A 26,819-nucleotide genomic window follows, 5' to 3' on the forward strand; every position below is an offset into this window, starting at 1 on the left:
TTGTTTGTAAAGGGTATGCACAGCAAGAAGGAATAGACTTTGAAGAAACTTTTGCTCCTGTTGCAAGACTTGAGGCCATCCGAATGTTTCTTGCTCTCTCAAGTTGTCAGAACTTCAAAGTATTTCAAATGGATGTGAAATCAGCCTTTCTAAATGGAGACTTGGATGAAGAAGTGTACATTGAACAGCCAGATGGTTTCATTCTTGGAAACGATCCAAATCTTGTATGCCGATTAAAAAAGGCTCTCTATGGTCTCAAACAAGCTCCAAGGGCTTGGTACTACCGGTTGGACAAATATCTTCATCAACAAGGTTTTTCAAAAGGTTCAGCAGATAGCAATCTTTATATAAAAGTTGAAAATGACAAATTACTAATACTTGTTGTGTATGTAGATGACATTATTTTTGGCAGTAATGAAGAAGCTATGAGTCAAAGCTTTGCCTCGGTCATGCAGAAAGAATTTGAGATGTCCTTGCTAGGAGAACTGACATACTTCCTTGGTTTGCAAATCCAACAAAAGAAAGGAGGAATCTTTTTATCTCAAACCAAGTATCTCAAGCAGATTTTGAAGAAATATGGCATGGAAGATGCAAAACCAGTATGTACACCCATGGTCACAGGATGTAGTCTCAGTGCAAATGATGAATCTGCAGCAGTACATCAACCAACCTACAGATCTATGATTGGAAGTTTACTATATTTGACAGGTACCCGACCAGACATCATGCATGCAGTTGGAATAGTTGGAAGGTTTCAGGCAAATCCAAAGGAGACTCATCTTCAAGCAGTGAAGAGAATCTTCAAATATCTTCAAGGGACTCAAAATTATGGCCTATGGTATCCTAGAGATACAGATCTCACTCTTCATGCTTATACAGATGCAGATTGGGCCGGAAGCGTGGATGACAGGAAAAGCACAAGTGGTGGTGCATTCTTTATGGGTCCCAGACTGGTATCTTGGTTCAGCAAGAAACAGAGTTCAATTGCCTTGTCTACAGCTGAAGCGGAATATGTTGCTGCTGCATCTTGTTGCACCCAACTTCTTTGGATGATGCAGACTTTGCAGGATTATCAAATCACTTGTACACCTCCTATTCCTATCTTATGTGACAACACAAGTGCAATCAGCATCTCAAAGAATCCGGTTATGCATTCAAAAACCAAGCACATACCAATCAAGTACCATTTTCTCCGGGAACAAGTACTTGAACAGAAGGTCAAGTTGGAGTATGTTCCTTCTAAGGAACAAGTTGCTGATATTTTCACCAAACCGTTGCCCAGGGACACTTTTGAATACCTCAGGCAAAAGCTGGGGGTTGTTGATGCATCATCTCACTATTGATCCTCTTCCTATTGATGGTATAAGCTCAGGGGGAGCACATAATGCATTGTTGGCATTATGGAGAAGGAGATCTTGGAAATAGCTGCAATATGTCTCTGTCTCCTTCATGATGGATTTCTGGTTACAGATCTGGAGAAGCATGAGCATAGGGGGAGCATACCCTTTGCCCTTGATGTCAAAGGGGGAGAATGATGAAGCTGAAGATTATGTGGTTGCCATCAAGTCCAAAGGGGGAGTTTGTTGGCATTATGATTCAGGTGTTGTCCTTGATGGCAAACTCATTCAGGTGATAAATCAAGAAGGACGCAGAAAATATGTTCAGCAAGTGCGTCCCCGCAGGTAGACCATGCAGAACCCGCGTCCAGGGACGCAGGCCAGCCGTTCAGGAGGTGCGTCCGCCCAGTGCACACATTTCAAGGCAGAGAAAAGCACGTGGGGGTTTCTTGTGTGGTATCTAGCCGACGGTTTTGTGTTTCTATGGTGTCGGCTCGTGGTATTGTTCCACGCTTTGGGGAGAAGCTTGCCTATATAAAGCAAAGGAGTTCATTTGGATTAAGCATCATCTTGGTTGAATATCTCTTGGTGAGATCTAGTCCAAATCTATAAGGGCGAATCTTCTAATGGACTACGATCTATATGGCGCATGATCAGATCTGTGGATCTGAGTGTTTGGGTTGGTTCTGAAGTCCTCTTATCTTCTATATCTGAAGGGACGCAGATTCAGTGAAGGGAAAGTGCGCCGGGACGCAGTACAGTAAAGGCTCAGGTGCGTCTCTGAGGCAAAGGGCGCGGCGCGACTGTGGTATTGGGTGCGTCTCTGAAGCGAAAGACGCGGCGCGATAGTGTTTCTGTGTGCGTCGGTCGCAGAAAAGCAAAGAGGAACAGTGCGTCTGCACGCAGAACAACATAAGGTACACTGCGTCCAGTCGCAGGCCACAGAAAGAAAATATGCGTCCCTGTCTTAAGATGATCTGTTGACTGTATATTTCTGTCCATAAGGTGTTCTGGGTTGTTTCTGTAATTACTGATCTGATATCTGTAGTAGACTGTATCTGTTGTATACTTGTTGATCATTTGATTCTTCATGAAAAGAAGTAGGGGGTTGTAGCTCCCTTCCAGGAGAGACTGGAAAACGAGAGAGAGTTGTAGCTCTCTGCAGGTTGCAGCCTGCGTGCTGGTAAAGGACTGCACCAGTACAAAATCATTGTAAAAAGAATTTCTTGAAAGAAGATAGAGACATATTGCAGCAGGTGGTTTTTCTCCCGCATTGGGTTTCCACCTTACATCTTGTGTTCTTTGGTGTGACTGTCTATTTTCTTTATTCATGCTCATTGTTTTATGGTACTGATATGCAAGAATATTTCAAAAGATCAAATAAGGAAGATTTGGTAAATTGCTAGATAATACTGATTCACCCCCCCTCTCAGTATTATTTCCAACATCGCGTCCCTGCCGCACTGCAAAAACATTGATTGCTGATGTCAGGCAGTAAAGGGCGCCGTCCTTCTGTCCTCTCCTTATTGCCGCCGAATTTCGCCTAATTCTCCATCTCCCGCTCCACGCGGAGTTGTAATTATCCTTGTTGTGCATCATGATTATCATTGCCAATAAGCTGTTTTAGACCGTCCCATTTTGCCAGCATTACCTGATTGGTCCAGCTGTCATCAACTCGATCCAAAGGTTCCTTGCTGCCCCAGTTCGCTAAGCAATCTGCTGGTTTATTGCCCTCTCTTCTTACGTGTGAAGTGATCTTGTAGTCGATCGCTTGCAGCAATTCCTCTATGTCTCGAACAATACTTGCATTCCTCCAGCTTTTTACTACCTTTTCCCATTTCTTTCCTTGAATTAATTTCCTAATCGTGTCAACAACTAGGGTGGAATCTCCTTCAATTTCAATCTTCCTATAACCATTTCTCCTGGCAATTTTGAGACCGTGATATACCGCCATAAATTCTGCCTCGTTGTTGGTCATTGTCCCTCCATGTTCCGCATAGATCCACTCTGTTTCCCCCTGTCTGTTTCTGAATATTCCACCGAAACCCGCTGGTCCTGGATTCCCTTTCGCAGCACCATCGAAATTGAGCTTCATAAACCCTTCAGGAGGCTTTCGGTAGACTGCATGACTCTGGTTGGTTATTGATGGGTGCTGCTTTGTTTTTTGATGGTAAATCATCCCCTTTTCTAAGTTCAGCTTAGTAAGAATCTCTGCTTCAGCTTCAGAGGTTTTCCACTCCTCTTCTACCCAATTCTCCGCTAGAATAGATTCCCTGATTTGACTTAGAGTTCTCTTCCATACTTCCTCCGGACCCGATGACTTCCCTTTAAATATTCGGCCATTTCTTTCCTTCCACAGGTTCCATACATTAAAGCCTGCTGTAAGACTCCACGCTCTCCTTACTATTTTACTTTGAAACTTTCCTTCTCCCCATTCGCAGAGGGTTTGAATAATGTCATGCGGGTTTCTTTCTGTTGTTGAGAATAGATTTCTCGTTTTTTCCCACTGGAATTGGGCCACACTACAACCATTAAGCAGGTGTTCCTGATCTTCTTCCTCTGAATAGCATAGACAACATCTTGAGGGTCCTGAGAAGCCTCTTCTTTGAATTCTATCCCATGTTAAAATCCGCCTTCTTCCTACCAACCATGCAAACAGTTTTATCTTCGGCCACCATTTTGTTTTCCATATTTTTTTCCACTTTTGTTCTTCCTCCCCCTGATCTTGCTGAGTTTTAACTTTGTAAGCTTCCTTTATGGTGAATATTCCTTTCGTTTCTTTGCCCCATCGAAGGATGTCTCTGCCTTCTCTCTTTTTTATCTTTCTGGAGTCTATTTCCTTTTCGAATTTTGTTTTTTGGTCTTCTGTTGCATTCCTTTTCCATTCTTCCAGAGGTTTCCATTCTCTCCATTCCTCGTTTCCCTGTTCTTCAGCCCAGTAGTCCTTAACTGTAATGAGGTTTCTCTCCAAACCTGTTCTGTAGATTTCTTGCAGATCTTGTAAGTTTATCATTTTCTCCCTTTGTTGCCAGGCTTCATCCCAAAATCTCGCTATCTGACCTCCTCTGATTTCCCAAAATATATGTCTGTCGACTAAGTCCCTGCTTTGGATGGTTAGATTCCATATATCTGATCCTCGAGGCATATCCTGCTCCCTTAGAATTTCTTCCGGGGTGAGAGGCATATTATATTTTGTTGTCCAGATTTCCTTCCATAGATCCAGCCCCCCTTGGATCCATCTCCATCTTAACTTTGCAGCGAGAACTTGATTTAAAGTCCCTGGGTCTCTGAGGCCTAAACCACCTTTTTCCTTCGGTCTAGTTAAACTGTTCCACGAGCAGAGGGCCCACTTCTTTTGTTGCTTCGGTCCCCCCCACAGAAATTTTCTGTAAATTTCTACAAGTTTATTACATATTCCTTTAGGAGCTGCCATAATGGATAAGGGATATATCGGAATTGACTGAATAGTGGCTTTTAGCAGAACCACCCTTGCAGCCAGATTCAGTGCTCGGAAAGTCCAGTTTTCCAATCTTTTCATAATTTTCTCAATGATATTCTTCCAATTTCCTATTTTGAGTGATGAAGAGTCTAACATTGTCCCTAAATATTTGGTAGGGAGATCCCCTTTCCGGTATCCCAGGACCCTGGTAAGATGATTCTTAATGGGTTCCACAGTGTTAAAGAAAAAGGTTCTGGACTTCTCATTATTTACCTCCATCCCTAAGCCTTCCATAAATATCTCTAGTATTTTCTTTATCCTTTTCACTTCTTTTAGGGTTGCTTTGCAATATATCATTATGTCGTCTACGAACTGTTGGTGAGTAACTGTGGTTTGATTTCCCCATAATCTGAGACCTTGTATTTTCCTTTCTCTTAATTCTTTTTTAAATAATCTACCTAATCCTTCTGCTGCTATTATGAAGAGAAAGGGAGATAAGGGATCCCCTTGTCTGAGACCTCTTGTTGCATTGAATGTTGTTGATGGAGCCCCATTCAGCAGAATAGAGAAGTTCAGTGTAGAGATCATACTCAGCACCCAATTCACCCATCTATCACAGAATCCAAAAGCTTTAAGGATTGTTTCTAGGTACTTCCAGCTTAGCCTATCATAAGCTTTTGAGAGGTCTAATTTGATCAGCATACCTTTTTCTTTTTTCGTTTTCAGTGTGTGGATCACTTCCTGAGCCACCACCAACCCGTCCAGAATCTGTCTCCCTTCTACAAACCCAGTCTGCTCTGGGGAAATAATACTTGGTAGGATCGATTTCAGTCTCTGGGCTACTACCGATGCCACTATTTTGTATATGACATTACAAAGGGCTATGGGTCTAAAGCCTTCTGCTTGCTCAGCCTGATTAGTCTTAGGAATAAGGGTCAAAAGAGTTGAGTTTATTCCAGGCCATATTCTTTGATTTATTCTGGCTTCCTCCACGACTTCCAGAACTTCTTCTGCAAGGAAATGCCACCCAGCTTGGTAAAATTCTACTGTATACCCATCCGGTCCAGGAGCTTTGTTTCTTTTCATGTTTCTGACAATATCCTCCACTTCTTCCATCGTAATTTTCCTCATTAGAGCCAGGTTTTGATCTCTTGTTACCATATTTGGAATTTCCCTGCTTATCTTTGAAATAGCATCGACTCTATTAGCTTGTGGTTCTCTGAGAATATTTTTGAAATGATTGACCAGCACTTTTTCAATTTCTTCATGCTGCAGAACTCTTTGCCCTTCTTGATTTTTTATTGAGAAAATTCGGTTTCTTTGTCTATGTTGAACCATTGCTTTATGGAAAAACTTAGTATTCCTCTCTCCTTCCCTAAGCCACTGCACCCTTGATTTCTGTTTCCATAAAATCTCTTCTTGTTTCCTTCTTTCTTCTAGCTGATTTAGTATAGTTCCTTCTTCTGTAGTCCTTCCCTCCTGTATGCCTTCTAAGATGTCTAACTGCTGAAGTTCTTCCATTCTTTGCTCTAGTCTCTTTTTTTCCTCTATAATATTCCCAAATTCTTCTTTGTTCCACTTCTTTAACTTATTCTTCATTTCCTTCAGTTTGAGTTGGAAAGTGTGCATCTTATTCTTTCCTCTTTGATCACTCGTCCTCCACCATTCCTCTAGTTTCTCCATCAGTCCTTCATTTCTTAGCCAGAAGGCTTCGAATCTGAAGGGTTTATTAGGAGGTCTTTGTTTCAAATCTATTTCTAATTTAATCGGCCAATGGTCTGATCCTGCTACCGGGAGGATGGTTGCTTCTATGAAAACATCCTTCATCATTATTTGCTCAGAGATTAGGAATCTGTCAAGTCGAGAGGCTATTTGGTTAATTCCTCCTCTTCGGTTATTCCAGGTATGCTTTCCATTGATGGTTTGGATATCAATCAACTTTTGGTCCCTTATCAGATCTCCAAACTGCTCCACTACCTTATCCATTCTCCTTACTCCTCCTCTTTTTTCACCTGAGGTTTTGATCAGGTTAAAATCTCCTCCTATGATCCATTGTTTTCCTGGTATTAGGCATCTTAAAGCTTTTAAATTTTGTAAAAAGTTTTCTTTTTCGCTCTGGATATGCGGTCCATACACCCCTGTTATAAAAACCTCCTCTGCCGTTCCTACAATGCTTGCTGTTCCTGTTAAAATTCTTGGGAAGCTCATCCAATTACTAAATTGTATTTCTTCTGGATTCCAAATTATTACCAGACCTCCTGCGCTCCCGACCGCGTCCTGTCCCATCATTTCATATCTATTCCTGCTTCTATTCAAGATATCTCTCATTTTCTCAGTATTTATTTTTGTTTCTTGTAAAATCATTATACTGGGTTTTTCTTTTTTCAATCTCTCATTTAAATACCTTTGCTTGCCTCTGCTATTGAGGCCTCTTATGTTCCAGCTTGTAATAATCATCTTAACAGTTTCGGGGGGGATTGGAATACCTCTGAGAGAGGTATCACTCTTCCTGAGTTAACAAGAATTTCTCCTACTTCCTGTATTGTTTCATTCATTGTTCTCCTTCCTCTTTTTTTTCCTCCCTTGCCAGTGCTGCTCACTCCTATGACTTGCGCTTCCTGTTTCTCCATTTTTTGATTTTCCCTGGTTTCTGTTAGTCCCCTTTTTTCTTTATATCTTTGAAATGCTTCTTTGTATCTCTGTTTTTGTTCTTCTGGAATGAATCTTTCATCGAGCCTTTTCCATTCCTGTATAAGTTTCGCCATTACTTGTTCTTCTTCTTCTCCCTTTGTTTTATGTGGGTCTATCTCCATTTCTCCCTGATCCTCTTGGGTTTCTTCTGAGTTTTCTACCCTCTGATCTTTATTCGACTTATCTGTTTCTTTGTCTGCATTTTCATCTGTTACCTCCATTCCCTCAGGTTCTTCTTCCTCGCTTGCATCTGTTTCCTGGCCTTCTCCCTGTAGGACTTGAAACTTATTTAGATCTTCAGTTTTCTGGGTTTCTTTTTGCTTCCCCCTCGGTTCCTGTCTGTTTCCTCTTCTTCTCCTCCTTTGAACTTCTCTGAAGTCCTCTGCTTCTTCCCCTGTTTTCCTTGTTGCATTTTTCCTTTCGTTTTCTGCTTCCCTTTCCTTTTCAGCTATCGTAATGGGGCATTCCCTAAATAAGTGGCCATACTCATGGCATCTTCTGCAGCAAAATGGAATATGTTCATAGTCTATTGTCTGGTTCCATATCTCATCATGATATTCCAGTTCTATTGAATTTGGAAGAGGCTCTGTGATGTTCATGTATGCGCATATTCTAGCATAAGTGTTGTATTTTCCCCTCTTTGTCGATTCGGCCACTTTCACAAAGGAGCCTATTGAATTTCCAATACCTTTAAGGATCTCTGGTTCCCAGAATTCTGATGGTAGGCCGAAAAGTCTTATCCATATCGGGGCAGCTAGCATCTTCTCCTTATCTGGGTTGTAGCATTCTACCCAATCTCTCATGAACAGACCAGCGTTGTTCATGAAATAGGGTTGTTCCTCAAAGATCCGTTCTCTGTCTTCAAGATTGGAGAATATGACTGTGAAAAACCCCTTTGCCCCCAACTTGACTTCTACATGTCCTTTTGGTTTCCATCTCTGATAGATCCATCTCATGAGATTTCTCTCAGTTGGCCAATATCCTATGAATTTACAGATCAAAGCATAATCTCTCATGTAGCTTCTGTAGTTTTCTAAACTATTGGGCGGGATTACAAACCTGGGTTTGTTCGTTGCCCTTGGTAGACATTTTCTTGGAATTCCTGATCTCCTTTGTGCTCCAGCTTCTGAAGTTTCTCCCTCGTTGGTTCGCTCTCCATCGTTCTGCCTCTCTTTCCTTGCTTCTCCTGTTATTACCGCTTTGTAGGAGGGGATCTCTCCCCTCCCTTGCTCTGTTCCCATCACTTCCAGTCAGCTCCCGCTATCGCTGTTTATCGCTTTATTCTTCTCCAGTGAAACTGATTGAATGAGGCCCGCTCTTTTGGGCTTGTCCTGAAGCTCAGGATCTTCCTACCCTGCGTGCCTCCTCTCCTTGTCTGCAGCCTACCCTGCAACTCCTCGGTCGAGCATTCTACAATACATTATTATTATTATCCATGTCAACATGAAAATCTAAACCAAGGCAATCCACCTTGAATATTTTATTATAAATTTTAACTCACATCAAAACCATTATCTCAATAACTTTAAAGGATTTTATTTTGATTTTAATTTTTTAGTTTTCTTTATTTAGTTTTTCCTATTAAGATCCTAGGAAACATTACAATACATTATTATTATCCATATCAACGATTTCTAAGAATTTCAAAGCATTATGCAATTACCATCTAATATACATAAAAATGGGAAAAAATTGAGAGACTAATAGCAGAATATAATATTAAAGTAAAAGAAGAGATATAGTTAAAATTTACTATCACAATCTTTTCATCCAAGTAACTTTTGAGAAAAATGTTACTTTATATAAAAACATGTGTTTGAATAGTTAAATATAAGTAGTTGAGAAAAATGTTACTTAATATAAAACATGCATGTGAAATACTTAACATAAGTTTTATTTTATTTTTGTAACCATTTATATTAAGTTTTAAATCTAGGAATTATGGATTATTGGTTTATTATATTTATGTTGTATAGTAAATTAGTAAGTTCACAAATTTTTTTAATGTGTAGGAATTTTGTTAAAAATTAGAATTTTATTTAATTGATTGGAATTTTTACTATGGAATTTTGCTATTTGGATTTTGGACCATTTTACAAAGATTTGAATTGTTGGAATTTTAAAAAAAATGAGTAAATTAAGATAGAATTTTGCTTTGATAGAAAAAAATAGATTCATTAGAAAGAAAAATAGACTCATTAGAAAGACTGAGTTTGTCTGCTTTTTAACTCACTCATGTTATTACATTTCATATTCTAATCAGTCCACTGCCTCTCTTAAATCAAGGGGATAATGGAGACACTATCCACTTAAACCAAGAGGAAATGGTAAAAAAAGAGACACCAAAAAGTAGAGGATAATAAATAGCATAACATAGTTGTTGCATAATAGTAATAGTATAATATAATCTTAAAATACGAGAGAGAGATATATAGTCAAAGTTAACCATTATCTCATTTTCTATCTAACAAGTTTAGAAGGAGTGGACAATAATGCTTGAGTATTTGAATATGAGTTTTTGTATTGTTAATTTTCTCTCTCATTCTATATCATGGTCAGAAAACATTATTTGCAACAATAGATATCATCATGATTGTTTTTGTTTTAAAATCTGAGAGAAGTTAGGCACATTATAGGCAAAATATTAAGTATATGCATCTTGCTGTTGAGTGATTGCCTCAAGAGAAACCTTCCACATTTCAACTTCATGTTTAAATAGTGAAATAATTCACAAGTGTAAACAAGTTAAAAAACAAAAGTTTGAAAAAAGTTTTAGATAATAGGCTATAAAACTATATTTATTAACCTTCCCAGATAACTAGTATAGAAAAAGAAACTCAACCCAAACCAAGCTATTAAGCAAGAGGTCTATGGTGTTGTTCCTTTACCATGTTCTTCTCAACATCACTTGCAGGTTCATAGTGGCCATCTGCGGGCCAAGGAGTTGGTCCTCATCTTCAAGGATGATGAGATTGGAGGGTGTGCCCCTAGTTGCCTCATCTAGCATCTAACCTTTATCTCCCTTTCTCACTAGTGCTACTGAAAAGCCAGTGTTACAGAATCTTTTGCGCATCACTTCAAACTTTCCTTCAAACATATTGTGTGTGTGCAAGGTGTTTTCTTGAGCTACTTAAGCTTTTTCAAAGGCTGAACCATTATAGCTTTAATCATCTAATAAGTCTTAGCAATCCTGAAGAATTTCTTATCCCTTATTCTTGAGTGGATTGTGTTTGAGACCTAGCTTTTGACCTCATCCAAAATCTAGTCCTCTCATAGGGCTATGAGTTCTTCCTCTACCTTCTTCTTGGCATCCTCCATCTAACATTGTGCTTTTACTAAAATATGACCAAGGTAGCACATTTGTGTTGTCCAAGCCTCTCTTGTTACTTGAGAGGAATGAGTGGGATGGAAGGAAGAGGAGGTTTTTCTTATCCATCCATGGTCTCTTCACTTCTTCCCCTCGTGGCATTGCCCCATGCCACATACATTTCTACATTGAGAGCCTTGAGACACAAACACAAAATCACCCCAAAACCACTTCATCTCCATTGGCATCATGGAAGTTCCCTATGCTTGAGGCAAGGAAGGAAATCCCATCTTTAAGAGACTTCCCCAAACTTAGTGCTTAGGTATCTCTAGTCATTGAAACTATCGTTCACCAATTCCCTTCTAAGAAGGGTATATGGATTTCAACCTCATAAGTAAGGCGACTGTAAAACTATGCAAGAGAAACATCTTGTTATGCAACGAAAATAGAAAAAACCACGGGGCAAGAACAAATATACCTTCATGGTGCAATCTCACCATTTAGGAGAGGGTGTCCCTCCTTGGTCTCATTTACATCATCCCCATTATTGCTTTGGTGATCCTCATCCATTTATCACACTCCCCATAACAGGATAACCTTCAGACCTTAAAGTATTTAAAATGTCAACCAATCATTCTAGGTATTCACCAATTAGATTGCAAGAAACATCCCCTTAATCGCATCAATTAACAATCGTCCAGAAAAGATTCACACCCCTCCCATTATTTCTTTTCATAGTCGACCCTCATCCCTAAACCATATCCCCTTGAAAAAATGAAAGCATCATGTTAACATGTAGAGGGGTAGACAAGTGACATGTTGAAAACAATGTTATCCCCATATATACATCCCATTATCCTCGTACTATTTTCTTTTCATAATATTGTCAATAAAATAATAATAATAACCATAATCTTATTTTAAATATAGCGAAGTTAGATAAGACACTGACATTACAAACCCCTTGTCCCAGGTGGGCCCTCTCCACTCCATCTAGAGGATTTTGACTACTTAATATGTAAGTAGTTGTCACATGTTGAATTTATTAAAATAAAACAGCGTATCTACCACCCATTATGTAGATTTCATTCCACACCAACACTCCTCTGATTTTGATAGTACAAGGGCAGTGGCAATCTCCGATCCAAATCACCTCACCTTGTCTTTTAGTGGTCTAAGATATAAAATGAATTGTACCGACCGTCTAAGCCGGTGGCTTTAAATGAGGACAATGACTGCCCACTTTTACAACAACTGCAGGCTTGACAGTTCTGTTTCGTCAGGTGACAGATTTCATTTCGGCCCAACAAAAGAGGGGAGAGTTGGAGACCCCCACTTTCAATAAAGAGAAACGAATCACATTGCCGTTACCGTTACGTTTCTCCTTCAATTTTAATATTGCACTATTGCATCCCAATTTGACCGTTAGATACACGGAAAAGCAAGCCGAGTTAGTTCTTGACCTTGGGGTAAGGTTAAGTGGATCGCTTAACTCGGGGCCGGAGTGATCCGGGTGAAGCATATGCCTAGGCCGGTGGTCCCGCCCTGTCGGGCTCTTGTACCACGGACCCACGTGTCCAGCACCCAGTCTGACCGTGGGGGTAAAAACTATCACTCCGTAAAACGTATAAACGGGGATAAAACATAAAGGCGTAAAGAACAAAACAGGATAAAAAGCCTGCGTTTTACCTTTTCTTTTCGCTGCGGGGGATCCACGGGCGATCGGAGGTGGGCTCCAGGAGACGGTGCCGGTATTCCAGGCGCTGCAGCTTTATCGTCTTTTCGGCCAGCGGAATATTTGAAAATAGTGCGATAGCGAGAGCGTATTAATGGTTCTTGTTTAGTGAGAACATTAAATGCTATGACGTAGTGGGGTCTTAACATTAATTGTTAAGACATGTTTTCGTTATTTTGGAACGTGTTTCAGTAGATATACACCGCTGTGTATACAACAGGTATAAAAAAAAGCGTAGTCTTTTCGATTTTTTTTTGGGTTGATTTTGTTTAAAATTATGGATAGATTTTAAAAAATTAATAAGGTCACAAGTTTGTTTGGAAAATAGTAGAAATTTTGGTGAAATTTTGATAAAAATCAGTGAAGTTTTTTTTGGGAGATTTGAGTTATAGATGACAAGGTCACAATTTTGCTTGGAAAATAGTGGAAATTTTCGTAAAATTTTGGTGAAATTTTGATAAAAATCAGTGAATTTTTTTGGGAGATTTGAGTTATAACTGACAAGGTCACAATTTTGCTTGGAAAATAGTGGAAATTTTCGTAAATTTTTGACGAAAACCAGCGAAATTTTTTGGGAAATCTGAGTTATAGGTGTTAGCTTTTATGCTTTTGGATGCCCTAGGGGGTTTCGTGTCAAAGCGAATTTCTAAGGGTTTTTTCTTATGTTTCAGGTGATTTCATGTGGAATTGAAAGTGCACACCAAAAAAACTATTTTATATATTAATTAAACTATACTATAAAAAAGACTTAGTTTAAGTCATATACGACCTCTTTCACGGGAATAGCTTTTAGGCTTTTCGATGCCCTAGGGGTTTTCGTGTCAAAGCAAATTTCTGAGGGTTTTTTCCTCTGTTTCAGGAGATTTCATGTGGAATTGAAAGTGCACACAAAAAAACTATTTCATATATTAATTAAACTATACTATAAAAAAGACTTAGTTTAACTCATATACGACCTCTTTCACGAGAATTCACTAAAATCTTGCAATATAATTTCAAGATTTTTTTTATTGTTTAAAGATTTTTGTTGTTGTTTAAAATACATTTTTAATACATAAATAAATTCAGCACCCTGAAAATATACACTGAAATATTATTAAAAAATTACACTAAAGTATTATTATAATTATAAAATAATTATTTTATTTCGTGTCAAAGTTAATTTCTTAGGGTTTTTTTCTTTTTCTTTCCCTTTTCTTGTTTCGAAGATTTCTTGTGAAATTGAAAGTGCACACCCAAAAGAATTATTTCATATATTAATTAAACTATACTATAAAAAAAAGACTTAGTTTAAGTCATATACGAAATAACTTCTTTCACGGGAATTCAACACCCTAAAAAATAAATAGAAATATTATTAAAAAATTACACTAAAAATATTATTATAATTATAAAATAATTATTTTATTTCATGTCAAAGCTAATTTCCGAGGGTTTTTTCTTCTGTTTCCGCAGATTTCATGTGGAATTGAAAGTGCACACCCAAAAAAATTATTTTATATATTAATTAACCTATATTATAAAAAAGACTTAATTTAAGTCATATACGGAATAACTTCTTTCACGGGAATTTCACTAAAATCTTGCAATACAATTTCAAGACTTAATTTAAGTCATATACGGAATAACTTCTTTCACGGGAATTTCACTAAAATCTTGCAATACAATTTCAAGATTTTTGTTGTTATTTAAAATACATTTTTAATACATAAATAAATTCACGCCCTAAAAAAATACAATGAAATATTATTAAAAAAATACACTAAAATATTATTATAACTATAAAATAATTATTTTGTTTCGTGTCAAAGCGAATTTCCCGGGGTTTTTTTTCTATTTGAGGAGATTTAATGTGGAATTGAAAGTGACCACAAGAAAAAACTATTCAATATATTAATTAAACTATACTATTAAAAAATACTTAGTTTAACTCATATACAAAATAAACTCTTTCACCGGAATTCACTAAAATCTTGCAATACAACTCATACGAAATAAACTCTTTCACGGGAATTCACTAAAATCTTGCAATACAACTCATATACGAAATAAACTCTTTCACGGGAATTCACAACTCATATACGAAATAAATTCTTTCACGGGAATTCACTAAAATCTTGTAATACAATTTCAGATTTTTTAATCTTGTAATATAATTTCAGATTTTTTTTTGTTGTTTAAATTTTTTTGTTATTATTTAAAATACTTTTTTAATACATAAATAAATTCAACATCTTGAAAAAATGCACTGAAATATTATTAAAAAATTATACTAAAATATTATTATAATTATAAAATAATTATTTTGCTCCTTGTAAAAGCGAATTTCCGAATTTCGCAGGGTTTTTTCTTCGGTTTCCAGAGACTTCATATGGAATGGAAAGTGCATTAATTGTGATTATATTGACCAAAATACCATTTTAATAAAATAAAATAAGATTATATTGGATGTTGTATACCTAATGAGTATACAACTTTACCGTTGGAACCATCCTGAGAAGAAATGGAGTGCTTATACAATGCAACGGTTGTGAATCAATACCTGGAGTGGTTTATACTTTATTGATATACCACATTCCCGTTGAAATAATTCACTAGAGGATGATGTATTGGGTGCTGTATAGTCAATGAAGACAGGACAGAACGTGATTGTAGGAGAATAATAATGAAGGTTCTGAATTCAAGATTTAGTTTTATTTTTATTTATTTTTCTTTTTCTTTATTTTTTATTTTTGACTCAGATGACTGTTACGGGATTTGCTGATTAAGAACAGAAAGAATAAATTTGTTTTAGGTGTGTTAGATGTGACAATATCAGATTTCTGGGTTGAATTAGAGAAGTTTGATTGTTAATGGAGTGGCGTTTTGAATTTGTGGGGATATGAGATGAATCAGAGAATTTAACTGTGAGATTTGATGAGATTCCAGTTGGGTTTGGGCGAATAGGGAGGAGAATCAAGCACTGTGTAGTTATAACTAACATGTTACTGTCATTGGGATTAGTGAGATTGCAAAGAGAATTAGGTTTGAGATTATGGGAGTTAATTAACGGAAGAATACAATGATGGGGTTGTTGATGGGCGGGCATATCATCTGATTTTTACATGCGGAATGCAAAGAAAGGTAATGTGGATGGTAGGAGATTCTCTTCCAGCTTTGCATTTTGTTTGATTCCAAAATTCTTCTTGGGCCTCTCAGGAGGAGGGAGGAGGAGCGGGCGACATCATTATTTTGCTGTGTTTTTTGTTTGTATGAAATTTTATGTCTTGTGTGAGAAAAACAGGCAACTGTTTCTGTTTGTGTTAATGAAATGGAATTGCGGCTCAAGAGTATCTCGGATTGACAGCTACTCCACCGCCCTACTGTCCTTCTGCCTGCCTCCTCGTCATTTTGGTTCTTTTTTCTTCCTTATCCCCACAACCTTCACATATTTTGCTTGCCATTTCCTTCCTATATTCCCTTGGTAAAGACTACCTGCCAATTTCTTTGCATTTTTCTCTTGGCTGTACCCTTTTTCATATTATATTTCCATCTCAAGATTTTGCTTTGCTACCTATCTAAAATACCCCATTTCCTCTCCATTTGCTTCATCAATCCAAAAGGCCCCATCTTCTGTTAGTTCGTACTTCATTCATCCATACTCCTGCATTGAGTCAAATCACTTTCCAAGTATTGTCTTTTATTCATTCATCACCACTTCTTCAGACCATATCCTATATATTTCACAACCACGACAGTGGATTTTCCCCTTTTCTTAACTTATTATTCCATTTCTTGCTAGAGGAGATTGGGTATGCTTCCTCTGCAATTTCCTTGCTTGTCTGCTCTTATAATCTTCTATATATTATCTGGGACAGCGTTCATCTTATCTTCCACTAATTTTGGTGCAGGTTTGGCTTTTTGGGTTTTCATTTAATAGACAGAAGTTGGAGGCAGTTTTGGCGGCTTTTCAGAAGCTGGGTTTTCGTAGTTCAGCATCTCTTTTCTCGGCTTGGGCGGTCTATCAATTGGGTTGAAGAAAAAGCTGAAGAAGTTGCATTTTTGCAGCATTTGTTGATTTGGGTGTGTCTACTTTAGGTCCTTTTAGGCCGCCTTTTGATCTAGATCTCTAAGCTTCATATCGGTTTTTGATCTGGGTGTGGCTTCTTTTGAAGATTGGATAAGGCATACATTGCATTCCTGGATCTGAAGTTGGTACTTGAAAGCTTTTGGACTTGGGTCTCTGGAATTTTGGTTGATTATATCCCTTGGACAGTGTTGGGCTTCTTAGAATTGAGGTCGTTTTACCCTTAGTTTGCTTTGAAGAAGGCGAGGAAACATCAAGGAAGCGAAATGGTCGCACCCAAGCCCGAGGACATCACTCATCCACCAATGGAACAACTGCCAGGCCTGGAATACTGCATAGACTCTAACCCCCCTTGGCGTAAGTTTCTTTTCTCTTTCTTTTGTAGTTTTCAGTATTCATGTATGCTAAAGGTTAGTAGCTATACTAGACATGAGATTTACTGTCTCTTAGTGTTGAAAATGGTCTTATGATTGCCCCTGAGATTCCTTGTATGGAAATTTCTTGATTCAATTGATAAAATATTTATTCTTTAATGTGGTTTCTTCAAATGAGCATGCCCACGAGTACTTATTTATGTTATTTTTTGGTCTGATTAACCAAGTGGTCTAAATGGGCATCAAAAAACCGTTATTTCCTTCACCTGTTAACAGGGTTGGAATTTCAAAACCAAAGAGCCCATCAAATTTGACAGTTTTGATAACCCGAATGCCTGTTTTGACAGTGTCAGCGAAGAATGCTGACGGGTATAAGGAATTGTTAACTATATTTGACATGGGCAATTTTGCCCCACAATTTCCATCCTTGGCTGCCAAGTATCCGTCATTCAATAGGCTTCTTGTAGAATCTAGAGTTCTCTTTTGCAAAATGTCTGATCACTCATTTCACTTTCTCTGAGTGATATGTTCGCTGAGTAGGATAAGTAGAACCACCGGGTACCTGAGGAGATGATGTAGTTATGTGAGGAAGTTGGTTCTTGTGATCAGCGTGTCTACAAATCTCATTGTTATAGTGTATTGATCTCAGACCGAGCCATTACAGTTGTTGAAGTGAATACCAGGGATGGGCTGTGGTGGTGTGCGAGGGGGATTATGTTGTCATAAGTTTCTTGGTTATGGTATACCGATTGGCAGAGATAAAAATACACAGTTCAATACCGAACTTTAAAAGGTGTCCTGTTAGGAAAGATGTTTCGATGAAATCCTAGCATGTTCAGCTAGGTTGGCTAGGAGGACTTGATACAAGTCTGAATAATTGGTATGTTGTGTTCGTCTTTGATTATGTCTAGGTACATTGTTGAAATTTCTTCCCTTTATGTAATTAGCAAAGTGGTCTAAATAGGCATCTTTGCTTCACCTGTTAATAGGGTTTGAATTTCAAAACCAAACAGCCCGTCAAATTTGACAGTTTTGATAACTCGAGTGCCTGTTTTGACAGTTTCATGAAAGAATGTTGATGGGTAGAAGGAATTGATAACGATATTTGACACCGGCAATTTTGCCGGGCAAATTCCATCCGTCATTCAATAGGCTTCTTGTAGAATCCACAGTTCTCTTTTGCAAAATGTCTGATCAATCATTTTACTTTTCTGTTAGCTGAGTAGAATTACACGCTAACCACTGGTTACCTGAGGAGATGATGTAGTTGGTATGTGAGGGGGATTACGTTGTCATAAGTTTCTTGGTTATGGTATACCCATTGTCAGAGATAAATCATAAGAAACCACAGTTCAATATTGAACTTTAAAAGGTGTCCTGTCAGAAAAGATGTCCTGGGTTTGATCGAATCCTGGCATGTTCAGCTAGGTTAGTTAGGAGGACTGGTACGAGTCTGAATAATTGGTCTGTTGTGTTTGTCTTTGATTAGGCCTAGGCACATTGTTGAAATCTCTTCTCTTTATCGAACTTGTTTATAGGCATCATTTAAACTTCAAATGCCTAGAGTTGACAGCTCCACCCTGTATAGAGCTGTCAGGAATATCCCCTTTTTCGATCTTTAGTTTAGAAAGTTATTTCCATACATGATCCTCCAGCTACTTTAGGGTTTTCCCTGCATGCAATTTATGTTCTATGCTTGAAACCTCTTCCCTTTATCGAACTTGTTTAATGAAATCATTTAAACTTCAAATGCCTAGAGTTGAGAGGGGAGGTGGTTATGCTTGCTGTATGAAAAATTCAAGTCTTGTAAAACCTGAGTCTTAAAGTCAGCATGCCTGCAAGCTCCATTCTGTATCAAGCTGTCAAAACTATCCCTCTTTTTTTGAATCGTTGCTTTATGCCACTCTTTGCATACATGACCCTACAGCTGCTTTAGGGTTTTCCAAGCATGCAATTTCTATGTAAGCACTTGCATGTAGATAACCTGTGTTCTATGTTTGAATTTAGTGAGAACGTTGTCCTGTAATATTTCTGGCTGTGTATCCTGACACAAAATGCTTCAATTATCTGAGAGTAATTGTAATTAACTTGGTGCAGCGGAGACAATTATTTTGGGTTTTCAACACTACATTTTGATGTTGGGAACTACAGTCATGGTTCCAACTTTTCTTGTTCCAGCGATGGGAGGAAATGATGTAAGTGCCTCCTCATAATATCTTTGATTTTAAATTTCTTTAGTTTTGTGAAATTTGGGTGGACTGTAGCCTCAATTGATTATTCATCTGAAACAGCATGACAAGGTGCGAGTAATACAGACATTGTTATTTGTTGCTGGGCTCAATACGCTTCTGCAGTCATTATTTGGAACACGTTTGCCAACAGTTGTTGGTGGTTCATTTGCATTTATTATACCAATAACATCTATTATAAATGATTCATCCCTTCGGAGTATTCCCGATGACCATGAGGTAGGCATGTGTGGTTATCAGTCAATACTGATACAGTACAGATGATATTGATTGTGAACAAAAGAAAGTACGTTCTCATGATGATTAATAAGCTGAACACCACCAGGGCCATAACATTTCAGGTTTGTCATTGCAGAGATTTGTTCATACCATGCGAGCTATCCAAGGAGCATTGATTGCTTCGTCAAGCTTGCAGATCATCCTTGGTTACAGCCAACTTTGGGGTATTGTTTCTCGGTATGTCACTGCACTATCAGCTTTAGTATACATCATAGGTCTTTTCATATATGCCATGGTTTCTAATTTTGACACTCCTGGGGATCTGCATCAGGTTTTTCAGTCCACTTGGTATGACGCCAGTTATAGCTTTGGTTGGATTTGGATTATTTGAGCGTGGTTTTCCTGGGGTAAGGAACACCATCTTTCCTGTTCTCAATGAAGTTAATTAGTAGCAACTGTCCAGATGGTATTTCTGCTCAATGCATTTAGCAATAATGTAAATATTTTGGTGCTATGGTTGGGTTTTGTTACTTTCCTGTTTGTAGTCCAGGCCTTGCTTGGTTGATACACAGATAGACACAGGCACAGTCACGTACAAATATTCATGTAAGAGTTGTAATTCTAAAGCATGGTTTTTAACATTTCAGGTTGGTAAATGCGTGGAAATTGGTTTGCCAATGCTCATTATATTTGTTGGATTTGCACAGGTATTAATGATGTTTTTCAGTAAATTACTTAATTAAGCAGCTTTGGATGCATTACGATTTATGGTCATTGCTTGACTGGTTTTGATCCTCCCGTGTGATGCAGTATTTGAAGCATATCCAGGCACGAGATCTACCTGTTTTTGAGCGCTTTCCAGTGCTTATTTGCATTACTCTTGTGTGGGCTTATGCTCATCTGCTTACTGCAAGTGGAGCTTACAAGCATGTGCCCGAGAGGACAAAAATCAACTGCCGCACTGATAGAGCTCACCTTATATCATCTGCTCCTTGGTATGTGGTTTTATGACCAATGTAAATGAAAAAGGAGTGCCTGCAAGTTACTGATTGCTAAAAGAATAGTTGATTCATTGATAGCTATGATTTGATTAATTTGTTGAATATAATTGAATGCAATGATTTGAATCATCATTTAAAAATGGATGTGGTATATCCAGAAGATTCTATAAACATTGAACGCAATAATTTGGATCATTGTTTACATACAGATATATCGGATGAAGTTTTCCATGTAATAAGATCATGTTTCAAAATTTTCTATGCAGGATAAAGTTACCCTATCCTCTGCAATGGGGTCCCCCGACTTTTGATGCTGGCCATACGTTTGGAATGATGTCTGCAGTTCTTGTTTCTCTTATTGAGGTTATATACTGCTGCCACATTTTTACCTTGTGTTTTCAAATAAGTGATCGGTGATATGGGATTTGGCATTTGAAGTTGTTAGATCTTTAAATATTATGAGGCAGACATGGTTCTTCCAGTAAATGCAGTTGTAATTTGACAATAACTTATCATGAAAATTTAACAATGAACTGCAGTCAACTGGAGCATACAAGGCAGCTTCACGACTTGCGAGTGCCACACCTCCTCCTGCATATGTTCTTAGCCGGGGTATTGGATGGCAGGTGAACTGGCTGGGCTGATTGGATTAGATTGAATTTCATTTTATTTGAATTGACATAATTCACGTAGATGTGTTTATTTGGAAAACTGGATGGGACTTACTAGCGTTGTTATGCTCCAGGGTATTGGCATACTATTAGATGGCCTTTTTGGGACAGGAACCGGCTCCACTGTTTCAGTGTGAGTATTCTCTGCTCATTGCAGTTTTTATGAAAATATTACTATTAAGAGTACTGCATTTTTAGAAATTCTGTTTCAACTTTTAATTCAGGCGATGTTGTTATTTCAGAGAGAATGTTGGGCTTCTTGGTATTACTAGAGTTGGCAGCAGGCGTGTTGTGCAAATATCAGCTGGCTTTATGATCTTCTTTTCAATATTAGGTTGGAGACTTCTCTTTTCTTGTGATATATATACTTAGTCGTTTGAGAGAAATGTTTAGAATCTTTTCAGAGTCTTTGATATTAATGTATTCCTGTATTTACTTACATTTAGGGAAATTTGGAGCTCTTTTTGCATCAATACCATTTCCCATATTTGCTGCATTATACTGTGTGCTCTTCGCGCTGGTTGGTAAGTGATTTCAATCAATCTGAATGAAATAAAACATATTTGGAATTTTAGGCCTGTGGGTTTCTGAGTGTTTCTATTTACTGCCATTTTTCCCAGGGGCTGTTGGTGTTTCATTCATCCAATTCACTAACATGAACTCAATGAGAAACCTGTTCATCTTGGGAGTTTCTTTATTTCTGGGCCTGTCTATCCCACAATACTTCAATGAGTTTTATGCTACTTCCAGAGTGGGCCCTGTCCATACAAATGCAGGATGGGTAAGTTCAAAAGGAATTCTGAAGCATGCATTGTTTTGATTTTCAATGTAGGATGTAATAACTTGATACAAGGTTTTGTGCCTAATTTAATTTGTCATCTGTTGCAGTTTAATGACTTCCTAAACACCATATTCTCGTCACCACCGACGGTTGCACTAATTATTGCATTATTTCTAGATAACACTCTAGAAGTTGAGAATTCCAAGAAGGATAGAGGGATGCCATGGTGGGTAAAATTTAGAACATTCAGAGGGGACAGTCGGAATGAGGAGTTCTACACTCTACCATTCAATCTCAATAAGTTTTTCCCCCCAACATGATTTTGAGGATCTGTTGTAAGATTGGATAATGCCCACCAGCAAATTGTCAACTGAATGTATCATTATGATATTTCCAATTGGTTCATGAATTGGGATACTCAATCCTAAGGAGATGGTATCAGGCATGCATCTCCCAATGATTGAGTCATCAACCTTGCAGTTTTTTTTTTTTTTGAAGGAATACAAAGCCAGATGATGTGAGGGGTAGAGCGGCAATTGCAACGGAAAATCACCCTTTGTCACAAACATCTATTCTCTAGTTTGGTCTGTAGTGTAACTGCCATTTTTTGGTCATCATTCTTCTTGCAGCACTATGAAAGTGAGATGGCATCTTCCTTAATTGCTTTTGTCTCTTATCACTTTCCCTTTTGTTTGCAAGCACACAACAAAATATTCGTTGTGTGTTTGACAATCATTAATGTAATAAGAAATCAGGCTGTTGAGAACAAATCTCTCATTCTATAAATTATTCTTTCATAGTTGGTGTTATTCTTTGAGGTAACTTTTTGTTGTAAATAGTCTTTGCTGGAAAAACTAAGCTCTAGTTTTAGAAACTGTAAAGCCTGCAGAGCGCGGTTGTAGCTCTCCAATCTGCAAATAAATATCCGAATTGTAATCATGAATTTGCATTTGATAGCACTTGGTATATTGAAATCTTTGTATATGCCGAAAATTGTTTGTGAATTTATGTAGGCAAAAATTAGCTGTCTCATGGCCTTGAAGGATGGTTGATGGTTGCCCAACATTGATTTCCAAGTATGGTGTACCATGAGTTTTGGTTTTCACATTGAACCAAAATGTTAAAAAGGGAGTGTTATCCTGCCTAATTGAGAATTTTAACTCAAGAAATGTATTGAGCCCTATATCCTAATGCTGCTTATTATAAAGTATTATCAAACTGTCAGTTTCACGCAGGTTATGTTAATTAAATCGCAAATGGTGAAGAATCTGCCAAGCTAATTTTGTTTGAATTCTGACACTATTTCTCTTTTCTTAAGGTACTGGATAATCTACTCACAGAATTTCACTTTTGGTCTTCCGTTTGATTTTATTCTGCATTGGACGCAATTTCAATTAAGCAAATAGTTTTGACATTATCATTTTTGCCTTTATTAATAAGCAGCAAGAACATAGCGAATTTTTTCCTGTAGCTCTTTAGATTTTCTTTTGCTCTATATTGTAGGAATGTCCAAATGATTTAAACAAGTTAAAACTTTCTGCCTTTAATGGCAAAGCACAACTAATGCAAGCCTTAACTTCCATAGCAGGGATGAAGTTAAATAAATTGCATTTCGTGAAAACTTTCGCAATGTCACAATGCATCCTGTTTCCAACACACTGCAGCAGGAACAACGTGTAGGTTTCACTTTTTATATTAGCTATAAAATTTATTTGACATGATCATTTCTGGCTTTACTGGAGCGGCTAATGTTTCCCTGAACCGCTCCAATGTAGAGCTGAAGTTAAGGAAATTGCTATTAGAGAACTTTTGCAGCGTTACAATGCTTGTTATACCCTTACAGATACAATGCGTCTTGTTTCCGTTACAGTGACGCAGAAAGAATGTGTAAGCTTATCTGGTCTCCAACACAGCCCTGCAGAAACATTGTGTAGCTATCCGTTCTGGGTTAATTGGAAAAAAAAAACAGCTAATGTTTTCCCAAACTTCCAACGAAGGGCTAACGTTAAAAAATTTACAGTTGGTGACAGCTTCCGCAACATTACACTGCTTGTTTTGACGCATTACATCTCGTACCCAACATAGCCCTAAACTCCCAAAGTGAAGAAATTAAGTTACAAATATTAAAATTGGTGAAAGCTTTTACACAGATACAATGTTATGCCTCTGTAGAAACACGGTTTCTTGTCTCCAATATTTGATTCTTTTGATGTTATATTGACTGCAATCATTTACCAAGATTGTTCACTGCAGACATCTGGAACAAATTTCTCATGCAGACGTATCATCAGGAGAAATTGTTATCAAGAGTAGTGTCACTATTTTCATGTGTCCAAGTCTCTGAATACCAATCTTATTAATTTACTCCTGTCCATAGTAAGGTTTGATTATATGTATCAATTTTATTATATCCCCTTTTCCATATTTAGATTGAAGTATGGCCGTTTTGAGAGATGGATTCATAAACATTTTGATGCAATTTCCCAAACCTTGGTTAGAACAGTGTGCCAAGTCATGTACTTGGCACTCCTTGAGTTGGTATTTTGACTGGCATATCTTTTCATTTTGAATCCTTGGCACCTTTATTAATTCCCACATGTTGAATGCTATTATTGCATTTTACAACCTTCATTGCATTGGATGCTCAGTGCTTGAATCGAGTACTTGTTATGGACCAATCTTCTTGTATGTTGGAAGCAATGTGAGTTATCCTTGTGCTGTATTGTGAGTGGTTGTGTCAAATTTCACATAGGGTTCGGTTATGTGCATTGCCTTTCCACACAAGGCTTTTAAAAATAATTTCAGTCTACAAAATGTGATTGTTATTTTACGTAGGGGTTGGTTATGTCTATCTCTTTTGTCAATATTTTATTATGATAATTAAAGTTCAGGAAATAATTTATCTTTTGTTTTTGTATGGTGATAACAAGTTTGAAGAGGTAAAATCTTACAAATACTTAGTTTTCAATGTTAATTGCAATTTGAAGTGGAACAATGGTGTTGAGAAGTCAATCATTGGTGGTAGGAAAGCTTATTATGGTCTTGAAAACAAATATAGAAATGTTGTCCAACATGATCTCTTTGCTTTGATTCCCTCATCCCATTTTTGCTTTGACATTGGTTCTTGCTATAACAGACTTATTGCTTATTAGAGCTTCTTTCACCCTTCTTTCTAGGAGGTTCCTCCCTTGCACTATTACCCTTATGAACCATCTAACCACTATGACAAACCACGGTGGTAAAATCTATTTGGCTTCTTCACTGAAAACCATACCTTCAAGTGTTAGTGAAACGAGGAAAGGCGAGATCACACAATATAGCAGTTGTCATTAATGAGAGGAGGTAATGTCCCATCGAACAACTTTCAGTGGCCATTAATGAGAGGAGGTAATGTCCCATCGAACAACTTTCAGTGGCCATTAATGAGAGGAGGTAATGTCCCATTGAACAACTTTCATGCTTGTTCATTGTACTTGTTATCTTTAATAATTGTCTCTAGCTATGGAATAATGCCTTGTTCCACTAGTCACCTACCATGAATGTGTTGGGATCCTCACACCATAACCTATGGTGCACCCTTAACTTGGGATGTAACTTTAACTTTTGGTTATTGTACTTGTTATCATTAAGAATTGTCTCTAGCTATGGAATAATGCCTTGTTCCACCAGTCACCTACCATGAATGTGTTGGGATCCTCACACCATAACCTATGGTGCACCCTTAACTTGGGATGTAACTTTAACTTTTGGTCATTGTACTTGTTATCATTAAGAATTGTCTCTAGCTATGGAATAATGCCTTGTTCCACTAGTCACCTACCATGAATGTGTTGGGATCCTCACACCACACCCTTAACTTGGGATGTAACTTTAACTTTTGGACAACTTTAAATTAAAAAACAACTAGAAAAATGTACTTTTTGACTCTAACCTTCGAGAAATAAGCCAATACTTACTATACAAAGTTATTTCTCTCTAATTTGTAGAAAACTTTCAAATTTGAGTAATAGATAAGGGTCTTTAGAGAGCACTATTTTCCCTTAACTTTAGGAAAACTCTAAATTAAAAAAACAACTAGATTAATGTATTTTTTTGAGTCTAAACTTGAGATATGAGCCAATGCTTATTATACAAAGTTCTCTCTTTCTCTAAATTGTAGAAACTTTCAAATTTGAGCAATAGACAAGGGTATTTGGAGAGCACCATTAATCCATCCTAGTTTCAATTTACCATCTAAATGGGCTAGTTGATCAGCTCATAAATATGGAATTTCTACTATCAAAACATTCCCCAATTAGTGCATTTTTAACTTGCTTGGATATTTCTCTAATTTTCTATGTTATGATAGCACCATATTTCCTTAAGAAAACTTCATGTTCTTAATGATTTCTACCTTTCTTCTACATTGTCTAGTAGTTTTTGTGATGCAAATGATTTATTTTCAACGTCCACAAACATTATTTGCATTATATTAAATGATTGTAGGTTTTTCATTTGATGTATTGTGGGTTATAAATAGACCAAGTGCCACAAATTTGGTATGCATCACTGATCCTTCTCTACCATACACCAACCTAGCCCACGCTCCAAGATTTAATTAAGAGTTATACCATGAGCTTTTGTGTGGGAGGGGTTATTCTTGTAATGATGAATTTAATCCAAAATGATTCGTGAAGAATTAGAATGGCTCAAAACTCTTTTTTAGAAGCTTTGATGCTTTAAAAAGTCAATAGAATTCTTCAAAAAACACCAAGGCAAAAGCTATAGGCTATGTAGAGCTATGGACAAAAAGAGAGGAGCTTGACGCTTCATGCTCCAACGAAAGACTAAGGAAATAGGCACATAACATAAAGGCTATGCAAATATGGGCCTATTGAGTTTTCACACATGGAGTATATGATGAATTTGGATGGAGGTGTTCCTCCACACTTCACATTCTTCGCGAGGTA

General features: G+C 37.5%; 1 protein-coding gene across 2 annotated transcripts; it reads left to right on the forward strand.

Moving 5' to 3' along the window:
- The first annotated feature begins 16,820 nt into the window (after nucleotides 1-16,820).
- LOC149242838 (nucleobase-ascorbate transporter 1-like) lies at nucleotides 16,821-22,813 on the forward strand. 2 transcript variants are annotated; one of them, XM_089374368.1, is made up of 14 exons: nucleotides 16,821-16,932; nucleotides 19,047-19,144; nucleotides 19,241-19,417; nucleotides 19,554-19,654; nucleotides 19,749-19,824; nucleotides 20,065-20,124; nucleotides 20,228-20,412; nucleotides 20,685-20,781; nucleotides 20,958-21,044; nucleotides 21,164-21,222; nucleotides 21,332-21,423; nucleotides 21,536-21,613; nucleotides 21,710-21,870; nucleotides 21,978-22,813. In XM_089374368.1, exons 1-14 carry the CDS (start codon nucleotides 16,842-16,844, stop codon nucleotides 22,188-22,190), a joined length of 1,575 nt encoding a protein of 524 aa, XP_089230494.1. In that variant the 5' UTR covers nucleotides 16,821-16,841; the 3' UTR covers nucleotides 22,191-22,813. The 2 variants fall into 2 exon arrangements, with proteins under 2 accessions (XP_089230494.1, XP_089230495.1); XM_089374369.1 differs by lacking the exon at nucleotides 19,241-19,417.
- Nucleotides 22,814-26,819: the final 4,006 nt, after the last annotated feature.

The sequence above is a fragment of the Pinus tabuliformis genome, chromosome 8, assembly GCF_031772625.1.
Source record: "Pinus tabuliformis cultivar Carrire ecotype Pingquan chromosome 8, CPIR1, whole genome shotgun sequence".
NCBI lineage: Eukaryota > Viridiplantae > Streptophyta > Pinopsida > Pinales > Pinaceae > Pinus > Pinus tabuliformis.